The following is a 26,436-nucleotide window of genomic DNA, read 5'->3' as shown; positions in this document are numbered from 1 at the left end:
AGCAAAAGCAATTCTAAGAGGGAAGTTTATAGCAATAAAATTCTACCTCAAGAAGCATCTCAAATAAACAACCTAACCTTACACCTAAAGCAATTAGAGAAAGAAGAAGGAAAAAAACCCAGAGTTAGCAGAAGGAAAGAAATCATAAAGATCAGATCAGAAATAAATGAAAAAGAAATGAAGGAAACAATAGCAAAGATCAATAAAAGCAACAGCTGGTTCTTTGAGAAGATAACCAAATTGATAAACCATTAGTCAGACTCATCAAGAAAATGAGGGAGAGGACTCAAATCAATAAAATTAGAAATGAAAAAGGAGAAGTTACAACTGACACTGCAGAAAAACAAAGTATCATGAGAGATTACTACAAGCAACTATATGCCAATAAAAAGGACAACCTGGAAGAAATGGACAAATTCTTAGAAAATCACAACCTTTCGACACTGAACCAGGAAGAAATAGCAAATATAAACAGCCCAATCACAAGCACTGAAATTGAAACTGTGATTTAAAATCTTCCGAACAAACAAAAGTCCAGGACCAGATAGCTTCAGAGGCGAATTCTATCAAACATTTAGAGAACAGATGACACCTATCCTTCTCAAACTCTTCAAAAATCTAGCAGAGGGAGGAACACTCCCAAACTCATTCTACGAGGCCACCGTCACGCTGATACCAAAACCAGACAAAGATGTCACAAAGAAAGAAAACTATAGGTCACTATCACTGATGAACACAGACGCAAAAATCCTCAACAAAATAGCAGCAAACAGAATCCAACAGCACATTAAAAGGATCATACACCATGATCAAGTGGGGTTTATCCCAGGAATGCAAGGATACGCAAATCAATCAATGTGATACACCGTATTAACAAACTGAAGGATAAAAACCATACGATAATCTCAACAGACACAGAAAAAGCTTTTGACAAAATTCAACACCCATTTATGATAAAAACTCTCCAGAAAGTAGGCATAGAGGGAAACTAAGTCAACATAATAAATGCCCTGTATGACAAACCCACAGCCAACATCATTTTCAATGGTGAAAATCTGAAACCATTTTCTCTAAGATCAGGAACAAGACAAGGTTGCCCACTCTCACCGCTATTATTCAACATATTTTTGGAAGTTTTAGCCACTGCAATCAGAGAAGAAAAAGAAATAAAAGGAATACAAATCAGAAAAGAAGAAGTAAAACTGTCATTGTTTGCAGATGACATGATACTATACACAAAAAATCCTAAAGATACCAGCAGAAAACTACTAGAGCTAATCAATGAATCTGGTAAAGTAGAAGGATACAACTTTAATGCACAGAAATCTCTTGCATTCCTATATACTAATGGTGAAAAATCTGAAAGAGAAATTAAGGAAACACTCCCATTTACCACTGCAACAAAAAGAATAAAATACCTAGGAATAAACCTGCCTAAGGAGACAAAAGACCTCTATGCAGAAAACTATAAGACACTCATTAAAGAAATTAAAGATGATACAAACTGATGGAGAGATATACCATGTTCTTAGATTAGAAGAATCAACATTGTGAAAATGACTATACTATCCAAAGCAATCTACAGATTCAATGCAATCCCCGTGAAACTACCAATGGCATTTTTCACAGAATTAGAACAAAAAATTTCACAATTTGTATGGAAACACAGAAGACCCCGAATAGCCAAAGCATCTTGAGAAAGAAAAACAGAGCTGGAGGAATCAGGCTTCCTGACTTCCAACTCTACTACAAAGCTATAGTAATCAAGACAGTATGGTATGGGCACAAAAACAGAAATATAGATCAATGGAACAGGAGAGAAATCCCAGAGATAAACCCATGCACATATGGTCACTTTTTGTTTGATAAAGGAGGCAAGAATATACAATGGAGAAAAGACAGCCCCTTCAATAAGTGGTGCTGTGAAAACTGGACAGCTATATCAAAAAGAATGAAATTAGAACACTCCCTAACACCATACACACAAATAAACTCAAAATGGATTAAAGACCTAAATGTAAGGCCAGGCACTATAAAACTCTTAGAGGAAAACATAGGCAGAACACTCTATGACTTAAATCGCAGCAAGATCCTTTTGACCCACCTCCTAGAGAAATGGAAATAAAAACAAAAATAAAGAAATGGAACCTAATGAAACTTAAAAGCTTAGCACAGCAAAGGAAACCATAAACAAGACAAAAAGACAACCCTTAGGATGGGAGAAAATATTTGCAAACGAAGCAATTGACAAAGGATTAACCTGTAAAATATAAAAGCAACTCATGCAGCTCAATATCAAAAAAAAGAAACAAGGGCTTCCCTGGTGGCGCAGTGATTGAGAGTCCGCCTGCCGAGGCAGGGGACACGGGTTCGTGCCCCGGTCTGGGAGGATCCCACAAGCCGCAGAGCGGCTGGGCCCGTGAGCCATGGCCGCTGAGCCTGCGTGTCCGGAGCCTGTGCTCCGCAATGGGAGAGGCCACAAGAGTGAGAGGCCCGCGTACAGCAAAAAAAAACCCAAGAAACAAATAAACAAACCAATCCAAAAATGGGCAGAAGACCTAAATAGACATTTCTCCAAAGAAGATATACAGATTGCCAACAAACACATGAAAGGATGCTCAAAATTACTAATCATTAGGGAAATGCAAATCAAAAGTACAAGGTATCACCTCACACTGGTCAGAATAGCCATCATCAAAAAATCTACAAACAGTAAATGCTGGAGAGGGTGTGGAGAAAAGGGAACCCTCTTGCACTGCTGGTGGGAATGTAAATTGATATAGCCACTATGGAGGACAATATAGAGGTTATTTAAAAAACTAAAAATAGAACTACCATACGACCCAGCAATCCCACTACTGGGCATATACCCTGAGATAACAATAATTCAAAAAGAGACATGTACCACAATGTTCACTGCAGCACTATTTACAATAGCCCGGAGATGGAAACAACCTAAGTGTCCATCATCAGATGAATGGATAAAGAAGATGTGGCATATATATACAATGGAATATTACTCAGCCATAAAAAGAAACGAAATTGAGTTATCTGTAGTGAGGTGGATGGACCTAGAGTCTATCATACAGAGTGAAGTAAGTCAGAAAGAGAAAAACAAGTACCGGATGCTAACACATATATGGAATCCAAAAAAAAAAAATGGTTCTGACGAACCTAGGGGCAGGACGGGAATAAAGATGCAGATGTAGAGAATGGACTTGAGGACATGGCGGGGGGAAGGGTAAGGTAAGCTGGGATGAAGTGAGAGAGTGGCATGGACATATATACACTACCAATTGTAAAACAGATAGCTAGTGGGAAGCAGCCGCATAGCACAGGGAGATCAGCTCGGTGCTTTGTGACCACCTAGAGGGCTGGGATAGGGAGGGTGGGATGGAGATGCAAGAGGGAGGGGATGTGGGGATATATGTATATATATAACTGACTCACTTTGCTGTACAGCAGAAACTAACACACCACTGTAAAGCAATTATACTCCAATAAAGATGTTAAAAAATAAATAAATAAAATAAAATAAAATGGGGGGAAAAAACTCTTCAAGAATGTTCAGTAATTGAATATCCCACAAAAGGAAAGTTTTCATAAAAAGTTAACCTCTGCTTATTGTGCATTTCCAGTTACACAAGAAATTCTTCTCAATATTATAATGGCAAATGATAATATTCAGACAAGTGCTGGGCAAAACAATCACCTGTTTTGACAATGAAGAGAATTCATATGCCTAATCCCCATACAACCCTGTCTGTAGAATAGGCACTGAAGTAGTAATAAAGTAACTGTGTAAACAAAAATAATTTAAAGAATGGGCTCAATGGGATAATTAAGCACCAATAATTTATTTTGTCTATTGATTTTAATTCCCTTAATTCCCTGATTCTACTTTTTTATTTGTAACCTGATTCCTGAATCTGCCTGTTACCAGATTCCATGAAACTCCAAACAGAAGTTAGGGCTTGGCAGACCAGTGAGAAACTTGGAGGAAGAAGACTGTTCAGATCCCTTTCCACCTCCAGGAATGAGGAGGGAAGAACAGAACATTCATGTTCCAGAAGCTGCCTCTTGCCTCCAAGTACAGATGTGAGGAGAACACTGCAGGGCTTCACTTAGCTACCCTTCCTGTAGTTTGTACTCTGAAAAAGGATTCTAAATCACAGAAAAGCAAGAGCAGGATCTTCACGACATCATCACGTAGATCTACAGCAAACAGCGAGTTTTCCTGTGGAATAAAAATCTTCACAGCAAAAATTTCAGACTTAATTAGCAATCCCATCACACCCTAATGGTACTATAGTTGCATAACATAACAAAATGCACTTTACACTGTTATCTTACCTGCCTACTGTCCCTTTGAGAGGATGCCGAAGAGGAGGCACTTCTATGGGTGGGGGTGGATGTTCTATGAGCAGGGGATATGCCCTTCTCATCTGAACTCATAGCTGCAGTTTGAATCTAGTTGTATGCACTGAAGACCATCCCAATCGTGTCTCAAATTCACAGACAAAGAAGCAGATGATTTTTCAGCTTTAGTCCATTTCATGAATCAGGTTTGACTAGAAAAGATGAGGCAAATATTGAGGGTGTCCAAAACACCTAAAAGCAAAATGAACAAACAAAAAAAACCTCATGTGAATGATTTAAAAATCATTAAATTAAAAATCATTTTTTCTAGGCAACAGTACTAAAAGGTGAGAGGAAGAACTCTGACACATTACAAAATACTATTTCTTCTTCTAGATTTTAAGGTAGAGGATAAAAGCATTAGTATGTAACAAAAGTTTGTCAACATGGAAAACAGGAAGAAACCACACATTAAAGTGATATTCTTCCCTTGTATTGTTGTTATTTTAAAGCAGATTACAATGCTATGTTCTGGACCCTCATGCCAAAGTATATCAGTTTCTTCCCTTGAAATTTAATTGCCCCTGCTCAGTGGATTATAATAAGAGCTCCATCCATGTTTGTCATCAGCTTAGTTCAGTCATGTCATGCATGTGATGGTTAAATCTGACAAAAAGCAGTCAGTGACAAAAGGCAAAAGAGCTGATGTACTTTATGCATCATATGATCCAGCATTTGGGAAGGATCAAGGAATACACATATGTACTGTTATCTGTACTTCAAGACCACAGCATACCTACATATGACTCGCAGCAACCAGCAGGCTCCCAAGTATCTACAGACTGACAGGCATGTCCCGGGACTGGGGTAATGATGGAGTTGCTTCACTTATCCACAGCCAAGAACCATTTCATTTTTCATTTGGATTCATATAAGGAAAGTCTGCATTGTAACTAATAGGGCTAAAAGCTTGTCCCCAAGAGAAGCATTGTTCAATTGGCAACACAGAGTTGCTAGAAAAACATTTTTTTTGAAGGTAAGCATGATAGTGTAAGATGAAAAGCATACACAACAAACAATCTGTGTCCCAAAACACTGACAACTAAAGTGAACTTGTCCTCTTCTAAGAAGGTGGAAGGCTAAGTTCCAGGCCCAATCTTAATCATAATACCTTGAAGGAAGCATAGAACCCTTGGGTAAGTACTTTAGCACAAATTAGAAAAGAAAGCTGCTGGTGATGAAGAGAAATCAATCTTTAGGCCAAAGAAAAGTGAGACCTAAACTTTTCCGTCCAGAGGGAGAGACAGTCAATGAAAAAAATCAAAAAAGGATGAAGATGCATGGAGTATTAGGAGGACACATGGCGAGGGCAACTCACTAGGTCTGGAGGTCAGAGGTATCCCTGTGCGAGCGGGTTTGAGCTGAGATCTGAAGGATACGAAAGAGTTAACCAGGTGTCTGGTTGTCCAGCTGGGTGTGATCAAGGAATTCATGCTGGTCAATATGATCAGAGCACACAGAGACAGTGCCATGATGGTCAAAGAAAGGCACAGGTCAATTTCTACAGGGCCTTGTAGTCCATGTTGAGCATTTTGACTTTTATCATGAGCATAGGAGGCCATAAAGAGGTGAGGTATAACCAGATTTGTGTGTTTAAAAGATCACTTTGGCAGCCATGAGGAGAACCAAACTGGGGAAGTAAAGAAGATGAGGGAGGCCTGATCAGGAAACAAGAGATAGTGAACTAGAGAGGCGGCAAGAAACTCAGCAGCTAGTCCTGTCAGTTGTGAGTAGATATGGAGGAGGAAAAGCGGTGTTGAGGATGGTTCCCAGGTTTCTGGTATTCCTAGCGAGGGCTGGCCAAAGGAAATCCACTACTGACAGCAGGTCATGAATATGGTTTCAGACGTGTTAACTTTAAGGTACAAAGGAGGCATTCAAGTGGGGACAAACACATGGAAAGGTGGGTTTGGAGCTCTGAGGAATTTAGGCTGGAGACAAATGTTTAATAGAGTATGTTAACAGTACAAATGTATCGAATGACTTATGTATAGATCATGTAAACTCTGCAAGTGCAAGCAAATTAAATTTTATACAGGCCTATAGTTATATTTTTAAAATCTGCAACATTATGTTAACGGAGTATGTGACCCTGAATATAATCAGGATTTTAATGGTTAATACGTTATAGAGAATATTCGAAAGAACAATCCCAATAATTAAAAGGCAAATGACTATAAATTGGAAAAACTTGGGACTTTCTAGTGAATAGAACTTGTGCTCCTTTCATAAGATTTTGACATCACCTGTCACCACAGGAAAAATAAAAGCTACTTACTCCCAAATTCGAAGACTTGCTCTTGAAACAAAACTAGTGTTTGGGCTAATAGAAATGTAAAGAGCTGTGGAGCTCTTTCTTTGGCTTGAGATCAGGTTTTGTTTAGTACTGGCAAGAGACAGTAATAAGCTGACACTTGCTAGGTGGTCAGCTAATCCTTCTGTTTTATGAAGGTAGTCTAATAAGCGTAAGTAAAGTTTCTCAAGCCAAACTCTGGTGCCAGCAAACAGAAAGCAAGAACACTGCTCAAATTCTTGATGTGATGAAGTACTTTGCTTTCTGGTCCAAGATGCTTTACAAGTATATGCTGATACTTGAGCTAAAAGTATGGAAGTTCTGTGACGTGCTCAAGTGCCCCAAGGGATGAGGCTGAGACAACCAAACTCATCAAACTCTCATCCATTTGGAAGTAAATTTAATCCAAGCTACATCAAGGGCCAACATTTCTTCTGATGTACTTTTTCTTTTCCCTAACAGCATCCACCTGCACTTTCCTCATTAACATCAATGCTAACACCTTGGTTTTAATTTAAAATGATATTTTCAGGGCAATCTGTCTTTGAAGAAAGGGCAGCATTTTGGCTGAATTATAATTATGAATATATTAAATAATATCAGAAATGTGGAAAAGGTGAGAGAATTTAATTCATTCCAAGAGTTGTTTTTGAGGTTACTGTTTTTGTTTCTATTATTTTTTAAAATCTCTTTTAACAAAAAGAGTTTCGGGTACCTAATATAAGGTTGAATGAAATGACCTTTAAAGATCATTCCAATTTGATTATAAATCAAGTGTCTGATCACTGCTCTATTTCAAAATGCATTACAAAAGTAAGTCTAAACTCTGTTAGTAGGTTGCAACTATTTATTCATTATTCCTAGAATGTAAGAATTGCTGTGACATTTTAAAAAAGACTTATTTCATCTCTGTCAAAGCACATTTTCAGAAATCGCTGAAACAAAATTCTAAACCTATTTTAGACATAGATTTTAATGTCAACACCAACATAATTCCTCTACTCAATGAGAAAAGTATTGTGGCTGAATATGAGAGCCTAACATCTAATTTCCCTGTTTCATTCCTCCTTCACATCAGTGGGATCACTACAATTGTTTCTAAGTACTGTAACATTTGCATTTACACTGAGTGACATAAAATTCAGATTTATGACCTAGGGACCTAACTAAAGCAACAAGTGGCAGGAAAGACTTCTACAACTTGTTGTTTACAGGCATCGTACATTGTGTGTGTTCAGAAAAACATCTGAAACTGGGGACTACTTAGCCTGGGCTAAGTTGTGATGTGGTAACACACAACTCCAGAATCTCAAGGGCTTACAAGAAAGGTTTATTTCTTACCCATTTACATGTCCTTTGGAGGTCGGCTGCTGCCCTGCTCTATATCCTCTTCATTCCAGGCCAAAGGAGAAACCCCCATGTGAAAGAGGAAAAGAGCCATGGCAGGACCACTCGACAGTTCTTAGAGCTTTTGCTTGTAGGCGGCACATGCCACTTACACTCACGCTTTATTGGCCAAAGCAAGTCACATGGGCAAATTGAAGTCCATGAGGCATGAAAGTATAATCCTCCCAGAGGAAGAGGTAGTGATTACTTGGGCACAATAATATGATGTACTACATTTACCACAGGAAAAGATTAAAAGTACAGATGAAAATATTTAAATTGACTCTAGTTTCATCACCTAGAAATAATCCTGGTTAACATTTTGGTTATACTTTAACCAAAGTAGAAGAATAATGTCCGTACTCTCTGCAATATGCTTTTTTCAATCAACAATACATTGGTAACAGCCTTCCTTGTGAACAAAAAAACTTTAGTATCACCATTCTTAATCACTATATATAAGGCCACCACACAGATGTAACACAATACATTTGACCATTCTTCTAGTGGGACAATTAGATTGTATTCAGTTTATTCTGAAACAATGAGATTTATCACAGAAGAGTTCATTATGATTATTCACTTTTATTATAAAATGACCTGCTTTGTTTACTTCACTGTTTTGCTTTATTTGATATCATCTGCTTTCTTTCTGTTGTAATTAATGAAATTTGTCCATGCTTTTACATTTAAACTTTCTATTTCTATTCTTTTGTATTATGTGTTATTCTAGTAATGATCATGTTGGGTTGTTTTTAAAAAATCTAATTTTAGGGCTTCCCTGGTGGCACAGTGGTTGAGAGTCCACCTGCCAATGCAGGGGACACGGGTTCATGCGCTGGTCTGGGAAGATCCCACATGCCACGGAGTGGCTGGGCCCGTGAGCCATGGCTGCTGAGCCTGCGCGTCCGGAGGCTGTGCTCTGCAACGGGAGAGGCCACAACAGTGAGAGGCCCGTGTAACGCAAAAAAACAAAACAAAACAAATCTAATTTTAGTAAAGTTTTCCCCATTTCCATTTACTGTTTCACTAATAGTTGGCCTTACCCCTGCCATACCATTTTACACTTTCTATTTTTTGGTTCTTCTTTGCTTCCTTTAATGGGTGATGGTTTTTCCTATATAATCTGCCTTTCCTTATAATACTGATTTTTTACATGGTTTTAATTGACTTTTATATTTCCCATTAATTTGGAAGATACAAATTCCCCCTTTAAAGTTCTATTAATGTTCTCCTTTAAGTCTCTCTAAATCATGCTGGAACCTGGAGTCTGTAAGTGACAAAGTCAAGAGTAAAATGGTATCTTTCGAGTCTTCACTTGCAATATAAGCCTCCCTTCCCCCTCCCCCCCCGCCAAAATCAAAAATTTCTCCTCTCAGCCTTCATCTCAACTTGGTGATTTAATCTGGAGTTTTGCAGAATCACGCTTAGGATTCTAGAGCAATAGCGAGGAGCCGCTATGACTTTTTCTGTTTGGGGCCAACTGAGACCTCTAAGTACGAGGACAGACTCAGAAAAGCAAAGCCTTTTTTTGCCCTTTTCAAGCAGTCTCCTTCTCCTCAAGTGCAGCTGAGGTTTGTCATAAACAGGACCTGGCTAGACTTTCCTCAATTTGAGATATCATAGAATTGGGGTCTAGTCCTCCACTGTTTTTTTTTTTTCTATTTTGTTTTGTTTTGTTTTTTGCTGTACGCGGGCTTCTCACTGTTGTGGCCTCTCCCGCTGCGGAGCACAGGCTCCGGACACACAGGCTCAGCAGCCATGGCTCACGGGCCCAGCCGCTCCGCGGCACGTGGGATCTTCCCAGACTGGGGCACGAACCCGTGTCCCCTGCATCGGCAGGCGGACTCTCAACCACTGCGCCACCAGGGAAGCCCTAGTCCTCCACAGTTTTGACATTAGATTCTGTTTTACGTCAGTGTTCAGGTTAGTGATAGTTTGCCTTTTCCAGTATTTGCATCACTTATTTACAGAGAATTAGGAGGAGCCACATTAGATAATCCTAGACACCAGTCACCTGGAGCAGGACATTCCTATCAACTGACCTTACAAACGCAAATGTCTTTGTACTGCTAGGTGGAATAAACTGGTTTTCTATCAAGATCATCACCAGAACAACAAATGCCTATTGTCATTATATATTATAGTCATTACAATGTCATTATATAGTAAAGTTTTTTTTCCTTAAATAGAAAGGGTAGGAAATCTTTTTTATTTCTAAAGTCATTAAGCCACAGATGAGAAAAAGAAAATTAAGGACTGATTTCAAGAAGGTAAGCTGGAGACTGCCAGGAAAGATGGCAGTGTAAGATCTGATAAGGATATTCCTAGAAAATGACTAAACAGCAGTGACTAAAAGGATTAAAAAAAAAAAAAAAAGACCATTAGCACTTACTCTAGGGAACAGTGGACACCGCATGCCATAAAGTCTAAGGAATCACTTCATTCGGGACCAAACCAGGATGTATGAAACCAGCATATGACTCCCCTTCTCAAGACAGTGAAGTGGTGTTATAGGAAGAAAGTCTGGGAAGCTCTGCCAGTTTCCTCAAAACTGGAAAGACAGGTGGCAAGAGGCACAGGGAAAAGGGTGGCCACAGATTAATAGCTTTCAGAGGCCATGGAGGCACAGCTCTGGCATGGCAAGTCCACAGGTACCTTGATTGCCCTTTGTTGCTTTCCTCAATCTTGCCTTTGGACAAGCATCATGGACATGTCCCAGTGCACCCTCAAAATACAGCCTCCAATCCCCAAGCTGGCCTCTGGTGGAGTCGTTTGCAAAACTAAGGAGGAAAGTGTATACAGAGACAAGTTCTCTGATTGTGACCAACTGAGACTCTAATCCCTCCCCACAACTCCTAAGGCTCTTTACACTAAGTAAATGACTAAGACAAACCTATGTTCTATATCACCCAGGCCTTCAAGGTGAATTTTAAGAGGATTTGAATGCTAAAGGGAGCCAAGGATACTTGGCACAAATAACCTTTTGACAAAGAGCAGCTTTTATACAAAGTATATTTTAAAAAGTATGTGTATAAAACACTATGAAAAATTATTCCCCGGATAGAGAAAATTATTATGTGCAAAGAGATAGATAGAGGGTTTATTTGGAGTGTTAATTCTAGCAAAAAAGAGAGGTAGCTTTAGAGCACAACTGCTTTACACTTTCACAACATCTTTTTAGAAAAATGGAGTCTCTGAATAAGAGATAAGACAGGCTCAGATGCAATGGGAACTGGCAAAGGTAGGAAATTAAGGAAACATATAATGACACCATAATTTAAATGCAGTAATTAAAATATTAATGAAGGACAGAAAGATTCTGCAGAAAAAAAATCCAGTCAATAAATAAATGAGAGGAAATTCCCTGGCGGTCCAGTGATTAGGACTCGGCGCTTTCACTGTGGGGGCCTGGGTTCGATCCCTGGTCAGGGAACTAAGATCTCATGTGCCTTTCAGTGTGGCCAAAAAAAAAAAAAAAACAAACAAAAAAACTAATTAAAAAAACAGATTAGAAAGATAAAGCTGAGGAAATCAGCTTGCAAACAGAAAGAAGGGCAGGGAAAAGTTAACAGATAATGCAGCCTGGATCTACAGATACTAATGACCCTGAAAACAATAAGCAAAAAGAAAAGAAATAACATTTAAAAATATTCCTGAACATAAGGAAGACTTCAACTTGGAAAATGAAATCTTTATCAATAAAAATAAATATCTTTATCTGGCAAATTTTAAAAAGGCTTCATCAGGTAAAATTAGTAAAAAGCAAATCAAAATAAGATAGATCCTACTGAAATTGCTGAATTTAGATAACATTCTCTGAAGCAATTCAATAAATTAAATATTAATGAAAAAGAAGAAGAGAGTAGGGGTTAATTCTAGAAAATTTTTGAAAAATACACTTTCCTAAATATGTCTTGGGTTGAAGAAAAAATAAAACTGATATCATAGAATATTTGAAAATAGACAGAAGTAGAAACCAAAAGCACTTGATCCTGTGCCTCTCCCTCTCTCCCCTCTCTTTCTCTCTGAGCGGTAGAGTGGATTCTCCAATTAACTCCAGGGTGAAAAACTAAAGATAAAGGCAACTGAAGGACATTCAAAATACTGTAATGAAAATATTACACATTTAGAAATGTAGAATATAGCTAAAGCTATAATAAAAGGAAAATTCATGGTCTTAATCATTTCCATTACTAAATATAAAAGAATAAAAACAAATGCATTAACATTTATAAACTTATAAAATTAGTAAAGATAAATATAAGGAAAGAAACTATAATTACTCTTGGATTTACCAATTTAACTATTTTACTTTATTTATTTACTTATATTTTCATTTTTAAATATGTAAGAAAACAGGAATCATAAATATAGAAATAAGGTTATAAAAAGTATATAGCCAAGGAACAGAAGATACTAAATTATGAGATAATTGTTGCAATCCATAATAAACTAAAGCTAATAAGAAGTCAAAGTCAGAATATTCTACAATCATCCTGACTTAAAAAGTACGCCATCCATTTAATATCCATTCCCAAATATTTATGAACTCCTAACAAATATTGGAACACCTGCCTTTACATGTTTGTGCTGTTCTGTACACACACACACACACACACACACACACACACAAAGCAATCCAGCATCAAGCTTAATGGTGAAAGATTATTACCATTTCTATTGATGCCAGCAACAAAATAATAACACTCGTTATCATCCTATTGACACTATGTTCTCAGATTGCTAACTAATGAACAATAACATTGTCCAACTGAAATGCACGTGAGAATCCAATAAAAATCAAACAGGAAAAAAAAAGATTTCATTACAGTACCTGGTTACAGTATATATGTATATGTATGTATGTATATATCTCTTCATTTTTAAGATAAAGAAGCCAATCTGTAAAGGCTACATACTACATAATTCCAGCTATATGACATTTTGGAAAAGGCAAAACTATGGAGGCAGAAGAAAGATTGGCTAGACTGGGTGCACTAGGTGGAGCATGGAGGATTTTTAGGGGAGTGAAACTATTCCGTATGACGCTATAATGGTGGACATAAGTCACACGTTTGTCAAAACTCATAGAATGTACAACACCAGGAGTGAACTCTAAAGTAAACTATGGACTTGTCAGTGTGGATCCATCAGTTATACTACTCTGGTGTGGGATGTCGATAATGGGGGAGGCTATGTGTGTGTGGTGGGAGGAGGGGGGATGGGGGAACTCTCTGTACTTTCCCCACAATTTTGCTGTGAACCTAACTGCTCTTAAAAGTAAAGAGTGGGGCTTCCCTGGTGGCGCAGTGGTTGAGAGTCCGCCTGCCGATGCAAGGGACACGGGTTCGTGCCCCGGTCCGGGAAGATCCCACATGCCGCGGAGCAGCTGGGCCCGTGAGCCATGGCCGCTGAGCCTGCACGTCCAGAGCCTGTGCTCCGCAACGGGAGAGCCCACAACAGGGAGAGGCCCACGTACCACAGAAAAAAAAAAAAAAAAAAAAAAAAAAGGCAATGCAATTAAAGTATTTCTACAATTCAAATGATATGTGGGGAAATCACTTTTTCTTACATTATTGATTATATTATTATTATTTTTAACATATTTATTGGAGTATAATTGCTTTACACTGCTGTGTTAGTTTCTGCTGTATAACAAAGTGAATCAGCTATATGTATACATGTTTCCCCATACCCCCTCCCTCTTGCGTCTCCCTCCCTCCCACCCTCCCTATCCTGCCCCTCTAGGTGGTCACAAAGCACTGAGCTGATCTCCCTGTGCTATGTGGCTGCTTCCCACTAGGGGAAATCACTTCTTACTGGACAAATTACATAAAACTACTCCAAAGGCATGATTTGACTCCAGAGGGAGAAATAGTTCCTCAGTATACTTTAAACATTTATATTTCCGGTCTAAGTAAGTCTTGTATACCAAAGGTATACAAAAAGCCTCTAGCTTTTTGAACCAGTCTAAATTTTCTTCAGTGATTTAAGAATTATTGTTCCACTTATTCATATGGAAGTTTCCCTGAAAGTCAGCTTAAATAAGCCATTTTCTAATATAACACTAATCTCTGTTAAATTATAATGTAATAATGTATTTATCTGAGATATGTAATTTGAGTTGATGTATTCTCTAATTGGGACATATGCCCCTAGATTTAATAATTATATATTCTTTCAAATCTAGCTTTAATTTTGTACTTGGTATGAAATTTATATTCTAAGAACATGGAAAGCTCTTTTTTCCTATTTTAGGTTTTGTTGGTTTGGGGCATTATGCATTGACTTGTTCTCAGAACTTCCAAAAATTGTTAATCATAAAGAGATTAGGGAATACTTCCTTCTCCTGAAGAACTAAACTACCTCTTATATCTTTCCCCAAGCAATCCTTTTCTTTGGACATCTGCTAATTTTATAATTAATAAAACATTAACAGCCTTTCAAAAAATTATCAATGAGTAAACAACAGCACATCAAAAATATTATTTGAGGTTGATGTCCTAAAAAAAGATCACCTACCTCCTTCCTAGCTTTCTCTATCATAATGTTGGGCAAAAAATACCAATAAAAATAGTAGGCTCTTACCACGTGATAGGCCTGGATACCAAGCACTTTCCATGCATTCTCAGGAACTCTCTTGTTATTCATAGTGCACAGATGAGGAAAGTAGGGCTTAGGAAGTTTATTAAACAGAGTCCTCACGCTGGTTTTCAAATCTATGTGAGATCAAAGCCCATGCAACAAATTCTTTCATCGCTGTTTTCCCTTAACTTACTAATAAATCAAAATGAATAACCTAAGCAACAAATCAAGTTTTTTACGGTATTACTGATGGCATACAATACACATTTATAGAGGTTCTTAGCTTGGGTTCATGACAGGTTTAGCGTATTCTTTAAACCCCAGAAACAATATGGAAAGTGTTGGCTATACATACATTTTATATTCCTAGGGAGATACTCAGTAGCTTTCAGTAGATTATCAAATGGCTAAAACGTACATCCTTGGGAGTTCATATTTCTAAAAGGATTGTTATTAGCACAGGTTTAAAAAAAAAACCCATGGGCACAAAAGCTGTACAACATATTTAATATAATGAGATCACAGGACATTTGATTTTGATGGTAGCATGTGCCATGGACATTCCTGACAAGGACATTTTGATACCATCATCTGATAATTTTACCAGTGCTAATTTTCTAAGAATTGTCAGCCGCTCTTTCCTTCATCATTTGGTTTCTGGCCCTTGCTAACCTGTTTTGAAAGGATACTTGGTAATGTCATAATTTATATTTTAACAGAAAAAACAGTATTAGGAAATAAGGTTCCCATGACTGCTAATAGGTACTGATTGCCAGCAGAGTGAGGACTTTTTGGCAATAACAGGAAACATCGAAGATTTTTGCCTCTGCTTTGTGACCTTGAATAATGATTCATAAATCCATGTTGAGTGTGTGTCAACTCTTACTGAGGCACCAAGTGACGTAACAACAATGTTCCATTCTCTAGAGGAATTTCCTGTCAAAACAACAGTTTCTGTACTGAGTTGAGGTATGCTGAAGAGTTGGCTAAGGCAGACGAAATGGCTTAGGTTAAAAATGTTCATGAATTAATGCTGGTGCATTGCTACTGGGAATGTAACATGGTGTAACTGCTTTTGAAAATGGTATGGTGGTTCCCCAGAAAATTAAAAATAGAAATTCAGCAATTCCAATTCTGGGTGTATACCAAAAGAATTGAAAGCAGCAACTTGAATAGATATATGTATACACATATTTGTAGCATCATTATTCTTAATAGCTAGAAGGTAAAAGCAACTCAAGTATCCATCAATAAATGGATAAACAAAATATGGTATACAGGCATAACTCAGAGATATTGCAGGTTCAGTTCTAGACCACCTCAATAAAGCAAATATTGCAATATAGCAAGTCACATGAATTGTTGGTTTCCCAGTGCACATAAAAGTTATGTTTACATTATACTGTAGTCTGTTAAGTGTGCAATAGCACTATGTCTAAAAAAAAGTGCAGGGGCTTCCCTGGTGGCCCAGTGGTTGAGAGTCCGCCTGCCAATGCAGGGGACACGGGTTCGTGCCCCGGTCCGGGAAGATCCCACATGCCATGGAGTGGCTGGGCCTGTGAGCCATGGCCGCTGAGCCTGCGCATCCGGAGCCTGTGCTCAGCAACAGGAGAGGCCAAAACAGTGAGAAGCCCGCGTACCGCAAAAAAAAAAAAAAAAAAAAAGAAAAAAAGTGCATATCTTAATTTAAAAATACAAAACAAAAAACAATTAGAATAGTAACATTAAAGATCATTGATCACAGACCACCATAACAAATCTAATAATAATGAAAAAGTTTGAAATATTGTGGGAATTACCAAAATGTGACACAGAGACATGAAGTGAGCAAATGCTGTTGGAAAAACGGCACCAATACCCTTGCTCGATGCAGGACTGCCACAAACCTTCCATTTGTAAAAAACGCAGTATATGTGAAGCACAGTAAAAAGCCAAGTGCAATAAAATGAGGTGTGCCTGTAGAATGAAATATTATTCAGCCTTCAAAAGGATGGAAATTCTGACACATCCTACAACATGGATGAAACCTGAAGACATTACGCTAAGTGATATACACCAGACACTAAAGGACAAACATTGTATGATTCTACTTGGTAGAGTACTATATGAAGTAGTTAGGGTAGTCAAGTTTATAGAGAGACAGAAAGTAGAAGGGTGGTCACCAGGGTCTATGAGAAGGGGGAAATGGAGTTAGTATTTAATAGGTACAGAGTTTCAGTTTGGAAGATGAAAAAGTTCTTGAGATAGAAAAAGGTTGTCTAAATCCCTTTGGGCTACTATAACAAAATACTGGGTGGCTTATAAACAAAAGCATTTATTTCTCACAGTTCTGAAGGCTGGGAAGTCCAGGATCGTGGCACTGGAAGATTTGCTGTCTGGTAAGGACCCACTTCCTAGTTCATGGATGGCTGTCTTCTCACTGTGTCCTCAGATGGCAGAAGGAGGAAAGGGATCTCTGTGGGGTCTCTTTTATAAGGGCACTAATTCCCTTCATGACTTAATCACCTCTCAAAGGCCCCACCTCCTAATACCATCACCTTACGGGTTAGGATTTCAACATGAATTTTAGGGAGGACACAAACATCCAGACTATAGCCGTGGTGATGGCTACAGAGCAATGCGAATGCATTTAATGCCACTGAAATGCACACTTAAAAATGGTTAAAATGGTAAATTTTATGTATATTTCACAATAAAAAAATGTTCTTGTGTCATCAATTATAATGACTTTTATAATATGCAGGCATTAATTATATTATTCTGTGCTCAGGTTTCATCTTCTTTATAAATTCTTTCCTAACTTAATAGAGAAAATTGCCATTTCAACCTGTATTATGTCTATACTTATGCATACATACTGAATATACACTGCACTGAGTTTACCTGTAGTGATCTTGTATGATCTTTGAGGATGGGGACTATGTCACTTTCACCATTACAGTCTAATGTCATGGGCCACAAAAACCACTCAGATTGTTTACTGGGCTTATCATTTTATAGTTAAGACTTAAGGCCTCCATTCTATATATTAAGTACAGTTGACTGTGCATACAGTCTGCCTGTAGATAACCATCCTCATGTCAGTTATTAGATTTTATTATATTTGCACAAAGATAATCCAAAATAACCCAAGTGACGTGCAGACTGGAGTTCCCTATCTGTTCAGTAGTCAACTAGAGAGAAAGACTGTACAAAGTTCAACATTCCCAAGAGAAAACCTCCTGGTTGTCCTAAAAAAGGACCCATCAGGCTGCTAATGGTGCTCTAGAGGCCTGGAGCACTATTAGGTTCTATTCTCCCGGGTGCTGAGTTGTACATTAGGAATAGGAATAGAGGTAGCAGTGAAATTCTTTGAAAACACTGCTGATGGACTTAATTGATATTTAGAAGACATTGCATCCCAAAACAACAGAACACACTTTCTTCTCAAGTGCTCACAGAACATTCTCCAGGATAGATCATATCTATCTTGGGTCACAAATCAAGCCTTGGTAAATTTAAGAAAATTGAAATTGTATCAAGTATCTTTTCTGACCACAACGCTATGAGACTAGATATGAATTACACGAAAAACACTGTAAAAAACACAAACACATGGAGGCTAAACAATACGCCACTAAATAATAAAGAGATCACTGAAGAAATCCAAAAGGAAATAAAAAAATACCTAGAAACAAATGACAATGAAAACACGACGGCTCAAAACCTATGGGATGCAACAAAAGCAGTTCTAAGAGGGAAGTCTACAGCAATATAATCCTACCCCAAGAAACAAGAAAAATCTCAAATAAACAACCTAACCTTACACCTAAAGCAATGAGAGAAAGAAGAACAAAAAAACCCCCAGAGTTAGCAGAAGGAAAGAAATCATAAAGATCAGATCAGAAATAAATGAAAAAGAAATGAAGGAAACAATAGCAAAGATCAATAAAACTAAAAGCTGGTTCTTTGAGAAGATAAACAAAATTGATAAACCATTAGCCAGACTCATCAAAAAAAAAAGAGGGAGAGGACTCAGATCAGTAAAATTAGAAATGAAAAAGGAGAAGTTACAACAGACACCGCAGAAATACAAAGCATCCTAAGAGACTACTACAAGCAACTCTATGCCAATAAAATGGACAACCTGGAAGAAATGGACAAATTCTTAGAAAGGCATAACCTTCCAAGAATGAACCAGGAAGAAATAGAAAATATGAACAGACCAATCACAAGTAATGAAATAGAAACTGTGATTAAAAATCTTCCAACAAACAAAAGTCCAGGACCAGATGGCTTCACACGTGAATTCTATCAAACATTTAGAGAAGAGCTAACACCCATCCTTCTCAAACTCTTCCAAAAAATTGCAGAGGAAGGAACACTCCCAAATTCATTCTATGAGGCCACCATCACCCTAATACCAAAACAAGGCAAAGATACTACAAAAAAAGAAAATTACAGACCAATATCACTGATGAACATAGATGCAAAAATCCTCAACAAAATACTAGCAAACACAATCCAACAACACATTAAAAGGGTCATACACCATGATCAAGTGGGATTTATCCCAGGGATGCAAGGATTCTTCAATATACACAAATCAATCAATGTGAAACACCATGTTAACAAACTGAAGAATAAAAACCATATGATCACCTCAATAAATGCAGAAAAAGCTTTTGACAAAATTCAACACCCATTTATGATAAAAACTCTTCAGAAAGTGGGCAAAGAGGGAACCTACCCTAACATAATAAAGGCCATATACAACAAACCCACAGCAAACATCATTCTCAATGGTGAAAAACTGAAAGCATTTCCTTTAAGATCAGGAAAAAGACAAGGATGTCCACTCTCACCACTATTATTCAACAGAGTTTTGGAAGTCCTGGCGGCGGCAATCAGAGAAGAAAAAGAAATAAAAGGAATACAAATTGGAAAAGAAGTAAAACTGTCACTGTTTGCAGATGACATGATACTATACATAGAGAATCCTAAAGATGCCACCAGAAAACTACAATAGCTAATCAATGAATTTGGTAAAGTAGCAGGATACAAAATTAATGCACAGAAATCTCTTGCATTCCTATATACTAATGATGAAAAATCTGAAAGAGAACTTAAGGAAACACTTAATTTCCATTTACCATTGCAACAGAAAGAATAAAATACCTAGTAATAAACCTACCTAGGGAGACAAAAGCCCTGTATGCAGAAAACTATACGACACTGATAAAAGAAATTAAAGATGATACAAACAGATGGAGAGATATACCATGTTCTTAGATTGGAAGAATCAATATTGTGAAAATGACTATACTACGCAAGCAATCTACAGATTCAATGCAATCCCTATCAAATTACCAATAGCATTTTTTACAGAACTAGAACAAAAAAGCTTAAAATTTGTATGGAGACACAAAAGACCCCGAATAGCCAAAGCAGCCTTGAGGGAAAAAAACAGAGCTGGAGGGCTTCCCTGGTGGCGCAGTGGTTGAGAGTCTGCCTGCCGATGCAGGGGACACGGGTTCATGCCCCAGTCCAGGAAGATCCCACATGCCGTGGAGTGGCTGGGCCCGTGAGCCATGGCCGCTGGACCTGCGCGTCCGGAGCCTGTGCTCCGCAACGGGAGAGGCCACAACAGTGAGAGGCCTGTATACCGCAAAAAAAAAAAAACAAAAAAAACCAGAGCTGGAGGAATCAGACTCCCTGACTTCAGACTATACTACCAAGCTACAGTACTCAAGACAATATGGTACTGGGACAAAAACAGAAATACAGATCAATGGAACAGGAGAGAAAGCCCAGCAATAAACCCACACACCTATGGTCAACTAACCTATGACAAAGGAGGCAAGGATATACCATAGAGAAAAGACAGGCTCTTCAATAAGTGGTGCTGAGAAAACTGGACAGCCATATGTTAAACAATGAAATTAGAACATTCCCTTAACACCACACACAAAAATAAACTCAAAATGGATTAGAGACCTAAATGTAAGACCAGACATGATAAAATTCTTAGAGGAAAACATAGGAAGAACACTCTTTGACATAAATCACAGCAAGATCTTTTTTGATCCACCTCTTAGAGTAATGGAAATAAAAATAAATAAATAAACAAATGGGACCTAATGAAACTTAAAAGCTTTTGCAAAGCAAGGGAAACTACAAACAAGACAAAAAGACAACCCTCAGAATGGGAGAAAATATTTGCAAATGAAGCAACTGACAAAGGATTAATCTCCAAAATATATAAACAGTTCATGCAGCTCAATATTAAAGAAACAAACAACCAATTCAAAAATGGGCAGAAGACCTAAATAGACATTTCCACAAAGAAGACATACAGATGGCCAAGAAGCACAGGAAAAGCTGCTCAACATCACTAATTATTAGAGAAATGCAAATCAAAACTACAATGAGGTATCACCTCACACCAGTTAGAATGGGCATCATCAGAAAATCTACAAACAACAAATGCTGGAGAGAGTGTGGAGAAAAGGGAACCCTCTTGCACTGTTGGTAGGAATGTAAATTGATACAGTCACTATGGAGAACAGTATGGAGGTTCCTTAAAAACCTAAATATAGAATTACCATACGATCCAGCAATCCCATTACTGGGTATACACCCAGAAAAACCATAATTCAAAAAGACACATGCACCCCAATATTCATTGCAGTGCTATTTACAATAGCCAGGTCATGGAAGCAACCTAAATGCCCATAGACAGACAAATGAATAGATAAAGATGTGGTACATATATACAATGAAATAATACTCAGCCATAAAAAGGAACAAAACTGGGTCATTTGTAGAGACGTGGATGGATCTAGAGTCTGTCATACAGAGTGAAGTCAGTCAGAAAGAGAAAAACAAATATCGTATATTAACGCATATATGTGGAACCTAGAAAAATGGTACAGATGAACTGGTTTGCAGGGCAGAAACAGACACAGATGTAGAGAACAAACGTTGGACACTAAAGAGGGAAAGCAGCAGGGGGGTGGAGGTGGGGGTGTGATGAATTGGGCGATTGGGATTGACATGTATATACTGATGTGTATAAAATAGATGACTAATAAGAACCTGCTGTATAAAAAAATAAACAGAATTCTAAAATTAAAAAAATACTTGAGAGACTGATATAAAGTGAAGGAATAGGAAGTCCTGATGGTCTGAGGTCCATATAATGTCAAACTCATGCTACATTATAATTTACAAAAAGAAATGGATGACAAAAGGCCTGACCTCGAGCATTCCTTTTTTACCAGATCATGTGATCTCTTATCTCAGGGTCTTTTCTTCCTCTGCACAGAGAAGATACTTTTGTGCCCAACCTACCTCATGGGATTTTATGAGAATCAAGAAAGAAAGAATTACTTTAAAATACATATACACATCTTGGAGTAAAGCTGGCAGATTGAATACAGGGTCTATTTCACTCCAAAATGCCACTGAAAACAAGTGACTTTTTTTTTTTTTTTCCTTTAAGTAAAACCCCACAAGAGTGGTGAGGACAGGGAACAGTAGCAACAGAATTTGGGGACTGGAAAACAGATAAAAGTGGAAAAATGATATTTGGGTCATTAGTGAATCTAGTCAAAAAGACGATGAGTGGAAGTTTAAGAAATATAAAGGAAGGTCTAAAATGTCACTTGATATTGAATTGTGATTAAAAAAAGCTACTGTCGGGCTTCCCTGGTGGCGCAGTGGTTGAGAGTCCGCCTGCCGATGCAGGGGACACGGGTTCCTGCCTCAGTCCGGGAAGATCCCGCATGCCACGGAGCGGCTGGGCCCGTGAGCCATGGCCGCTGAGCCTGCGCGTCCGGAGCCTGTGCTCCGCAGCGGGAGAGACCACAACAGTGAGAGGCCCGCCTACCGCAAAAAAAAAAAAAAAAAAAAAAAAAAGCAACAAAAAAAGCTACTGTCCCCCAAATTCCAAGCTTGGGAAATGCCAGCACTGTCTACTACAGAGGTTTTGAAAGGTGGTATTAGGAACAACGTGTCACCTGGGACTTATTCCAAATGCAAAGTCATTTTTTTTTAATTGAAGTACAGCTGATTTACAATAATGTGTTAGTTTCAGGTGTACGGCATAGTGATTCAGTAGTTTTGCAGATTGTATTCCATTCTAGGTTATTACAATATAATGGATATAATTCTCTGTTCTATGCAGTAAATCCTTTTTGCTTATCTGTTTTATATATAGTAGTTTGTATCTGTTAATCCCATACCTCTAATTTGTTCCTCTCCCTCTCCCCTCTCCCCTTTGGTAACCCAAGTTTATTTTCCATATCTGTGAGTCTGCTTCTGTTTTGTATATACATTTATTTGTATTAGTTTTTAGATTTCACATAGAAGTGATATCATACTGTATTTGTCTTTCCATATGACATTTCACTAAGCATAATATTCTCTAGGTCTATCCATGTTGCTGCAAATGGCAACATTTCATTTTTTTATGGCTGAGTACTATTCCAGTGTGTGTGTGTGTGTGTGTGTGTGTGTGTGTGTGTGTATTTTATATATATTATATATAAAATACACACACCACATCTTCTTAATCCAGTTGTCTGTTGATGGGCATCTGGGTTGCTTCTATGTCTTGGCTATTATAAACAGTGCTGCTATGAACATTGGAGTGCATGCTTTGAATTAGTGGGGTTTTTTTCCCAGATATATACCCAGGAGTGGAATTTCCAATTGCAAATTTTTGAGCTCATCCATACCAGCAAATCAAACACTCTGAGACCCAACACTCTGTGTTTTAACAAGCCTGTTAACTATGTAGCAGGTGTCCATGATTGCCAAAGGGGCCCTGCTCTTCACAGGGAATAATTACAATATATAGTATTAGACACAGATTCACTCCCAAGTAATAGACCTAAAGCCTCAAAAATAAAATGATTTTTAAGACTTTTCCTGAGAAATTATAAAAAAAATAGTAAGAAGAATTTCAAGTGATAACTAAAGCATTTATCTTTTAATGTTTATAGAAATGAACTTTATATTACAAAGTTATTTCTAAAAACTTTAGAAAGCTCATGGAAAACTTTTACTAAAAAAACAGTACCTCCATTTATGAATTTGAAAAAATAAAGCAGAAAGCTCTACTATGAACCAACAGGACTTTGTTGTCTACTAATCCTTGGGATTGCAAAATTTCTTGGATCCCAGATTCAGAAACAGAAGGAGATAACCCAGTCACTGCTTTTGTCTAGACCAGAAGTCAGCAAACTTTTTATGTAAGGGGCCTGGCAGAAACCTTTCTAGGCTTTGTGAGCCATACCATCTCACTGCAGCTACTCAACACTACCATTCTATAGTAGTTTCCCCTTATCCGTGGTTTTGATTTCCAAGTTTCAGTTACCCACATCAACCGTGGTCTGAAAAATATTAAATGGAAAATTCCAGAAATAAACAATTCATACATCTTAAATTGCATGCCATTCTGAGTACCGTGACAAAATTTTCTGCCGTCCTGCTGGGTCCTGCCCAGGTCGTGAATCATGTCTTTGTCCAGCATATCTCACCCATTAGTCACGTAATAGTAGTCTGGGTTATCAGATCATCTGCTGCGATATCACAGTGCTTGTGTTCAAGTAACCCTTACTTTACTTAATAATGGCCCCAAAACACAAGAGTAGTGATGCTGGCAATTCAGATCTGTGAAAGAGAAGCCATAAAGTCTTTCCTTTAAGTGAAAAGGTGAAAGTTCTCAACTCAATAAGGAAAGAAAAAATCATATCCTGAGGTTGGTAAGATCTACAGTAAGAATGAATCTATCTGTGCAATTGTAAAGAAGGAAAAAGAAATTTTGCTATCACTCCTCAAACTGCAAGTTAGGGCCACAGTACATAATAAGTGCTTACTTAAGATGGAAAAGGCATTAAATTTGTCTGAATAAGATATTTTGAGAGAGAAAGACCACATTCACAAAACTTTTATTACAGTATATTGTTATAACTGTTCTATTTTATTATTAGTTATTGTTAATCTCTTACTGTGCTTAATTTATAAGTTAAACTTTATCATAGGTATGTATGTATAGGAAAAACACAGCATATAGTGGGTTCGGTCCTATCTACGGTTTCAGGCATCCACTGAGAGTCTTGGAACGTATCCCCCATGGATAAAGGGGAACTACTGTAGTGGAAAAGGAGCCATAGACAATACGTACATGAATAAGCATAGCTATGTTCCAATAAAACTTTATTTACAAAGCAAGACTGCAAGCTTGTAGGCTATCATTTGCTGACTCCTAAACTAGATAACGAAAGATTAGGAAGCATTCTTGGAACCAGATACTGGAGAGTACTTTCAAAGATTATAGATTACCAAAGAGCTTCCCATGGCAGGTCTGTTAATCTGTGCTACAGTTGGCAAAGCATTTACAAAGGAGAGTCTGAATTTACTGGTTCCTTGCCAACTTCAGGTTTCTCTATTTCTTCTAATGTGTGAAAGAAGGTACTTTATGCTTAGAAATACATGAAATGAAAAATACTAATAAAACAAAGGGTAGAGAAGATTGTTTTGATCAGAGAAAACTTTTATTTATGATGCCAGTTTTATTAAAAGCCACATGTGAAAAAGATTTGCTAATCTCCACCTGAAGGATAACATCCTAAGTAGTCCAAGACTATTTTAAGAAAATGAATAAACTTTTTTAACAAAAGGAAAAATGTAACCTAACTCTATTTGTAAGGTTTGTTAAGTTTATAAAATTTAAGGTGAAAAGAAGCACGAAAAGGGGCAAATTTTATTTAGTCCAAAAATGAGTGATGAGACAAAAGTCTATATAAGAGCATCCAAGTAAGGAATTCTCAACACCCACCATTCTCCCTGCAGACCCCTCCTACGTAGTCTGGATTCCTCATCTTTGCCACACTGTATTTGATTTAGTATAAATTTTGGTATTTCTTTGCCAGTTTTTCCTTTTAAATGTTTTATTCGAGAATAATTTTAGATTTTTAGAGAAGTTACAAATCTACTACAGAGAGTTCCCGTATACCCCTCACCCAGAACTTCCTTCAGTTTCCAGAAGCTGACAAAACAAGAGATTTTAAACTTAAAGTTCAACAATTTATAATGCCACTTGAAAAAAAAATTAGATATTTGAAAATAAATTCAAATGCCAAACGTGTATTTATTATTTAAATAAACTGTACAGTACTTTCAAATTTAGTTTTCTAAACACGAAAATTCAGTCAGCAAATCCCCTTCAGTTCTCAGCTTCTGTCGCCTCAAAATAGGCACATGCCCTGTCACTTTTCTGTACAATATTCTTTTCATTTCCTTCACAGAACTTATTTCACTCAATAGTTACATTATTTGTTTATCGGCTTATTGCCTATCCCTAGAGACATCATCTGTTTCCTGCTCTCCTTGTTATAATCTTTGCACCCAGAATAGTGCCTGGTACGCACTGAGTAGAGACATTCAATAGACTTTGCTGGATGAATCAATGAGCAAACACCTTAGATATGACAGGGGTGATATAAAGCACATGATAAAAGACATCTATTTAAACTGCCATTGTTTCTGAAATTTCAAACATTTAACACCAGCCATACACAGTTGAAGTTTTGGGGAACCTATGTGTTAGTCTACCATCTTTGTAATCACTTCTTACTGAGACAAAGTCTAGAATTGTTACTCCTAATAAACCCTTGCACTCTGAAAGCCAAACCTTTCAAAGTAGATCTGTATTGTTCATTTACTGCACTCAGTACTTCCTGGCATTATTCATTTGATGTGAG

The 26,436-nt window shown here is 37.6% G+C and overlaps 1 protein-coding gene across 17 annotated transcripts in view; it reads right to left on the bottom strand.

Moving 5' to 3' along the window:
* Positions 1-26,436, bottom strand: part of OSBPL6 (oxysterol binding protein like 6) — a 215,300-nt gene that overhangs the window by 91,311 nt on the left and 97,553 nt on the right. For 13 of the 17 annotated variants that reach the window (XM_060105973.1, XM_060105975.1, XM_060105971.1 and 10 more), the window contains one exon: positions 4,354-4,611. In XM_060105973.1, the coding sequence (XP_059961956.1) occupies positions 4,354-4,455 (102 nt within the window). In that variant the 5' untranslated portion in view covers positions 4,456-4,611. Of the gene's footprint in view, positions 1-4,353; positions 4,612-10,493; positions 10,512-26,436 lie in introns of those variants that run through there. The other 4 variants (XM_060105974.1, XM_060105981.1, XM_060105980.1 and 1 more) reach the window with 3 other exon arrangements.

Source organism: Mesoplodon densirostris, chromosome 8, assembly GCF_025265405.1.
Source record: "Mesoplodon densirostris isolate mMesDen1 chromosome 8, mMesDen1 primary haplotype, whole genome shotgun sequence".
In the NCBI taxonomy this organism is placed as follows: domain Eukaryota; kingdom Metazoa; phylum Chordata; class Mammalia; order Artiodactyla; family Ziphiidae; genus Mesoplodon; species Mesoplodon densirostris.
The sequence above is the reverse complement of the archived record's forward strand: the minus strand, read 5'-3'. Positions and strand labels throughout refer to the sequence as shown.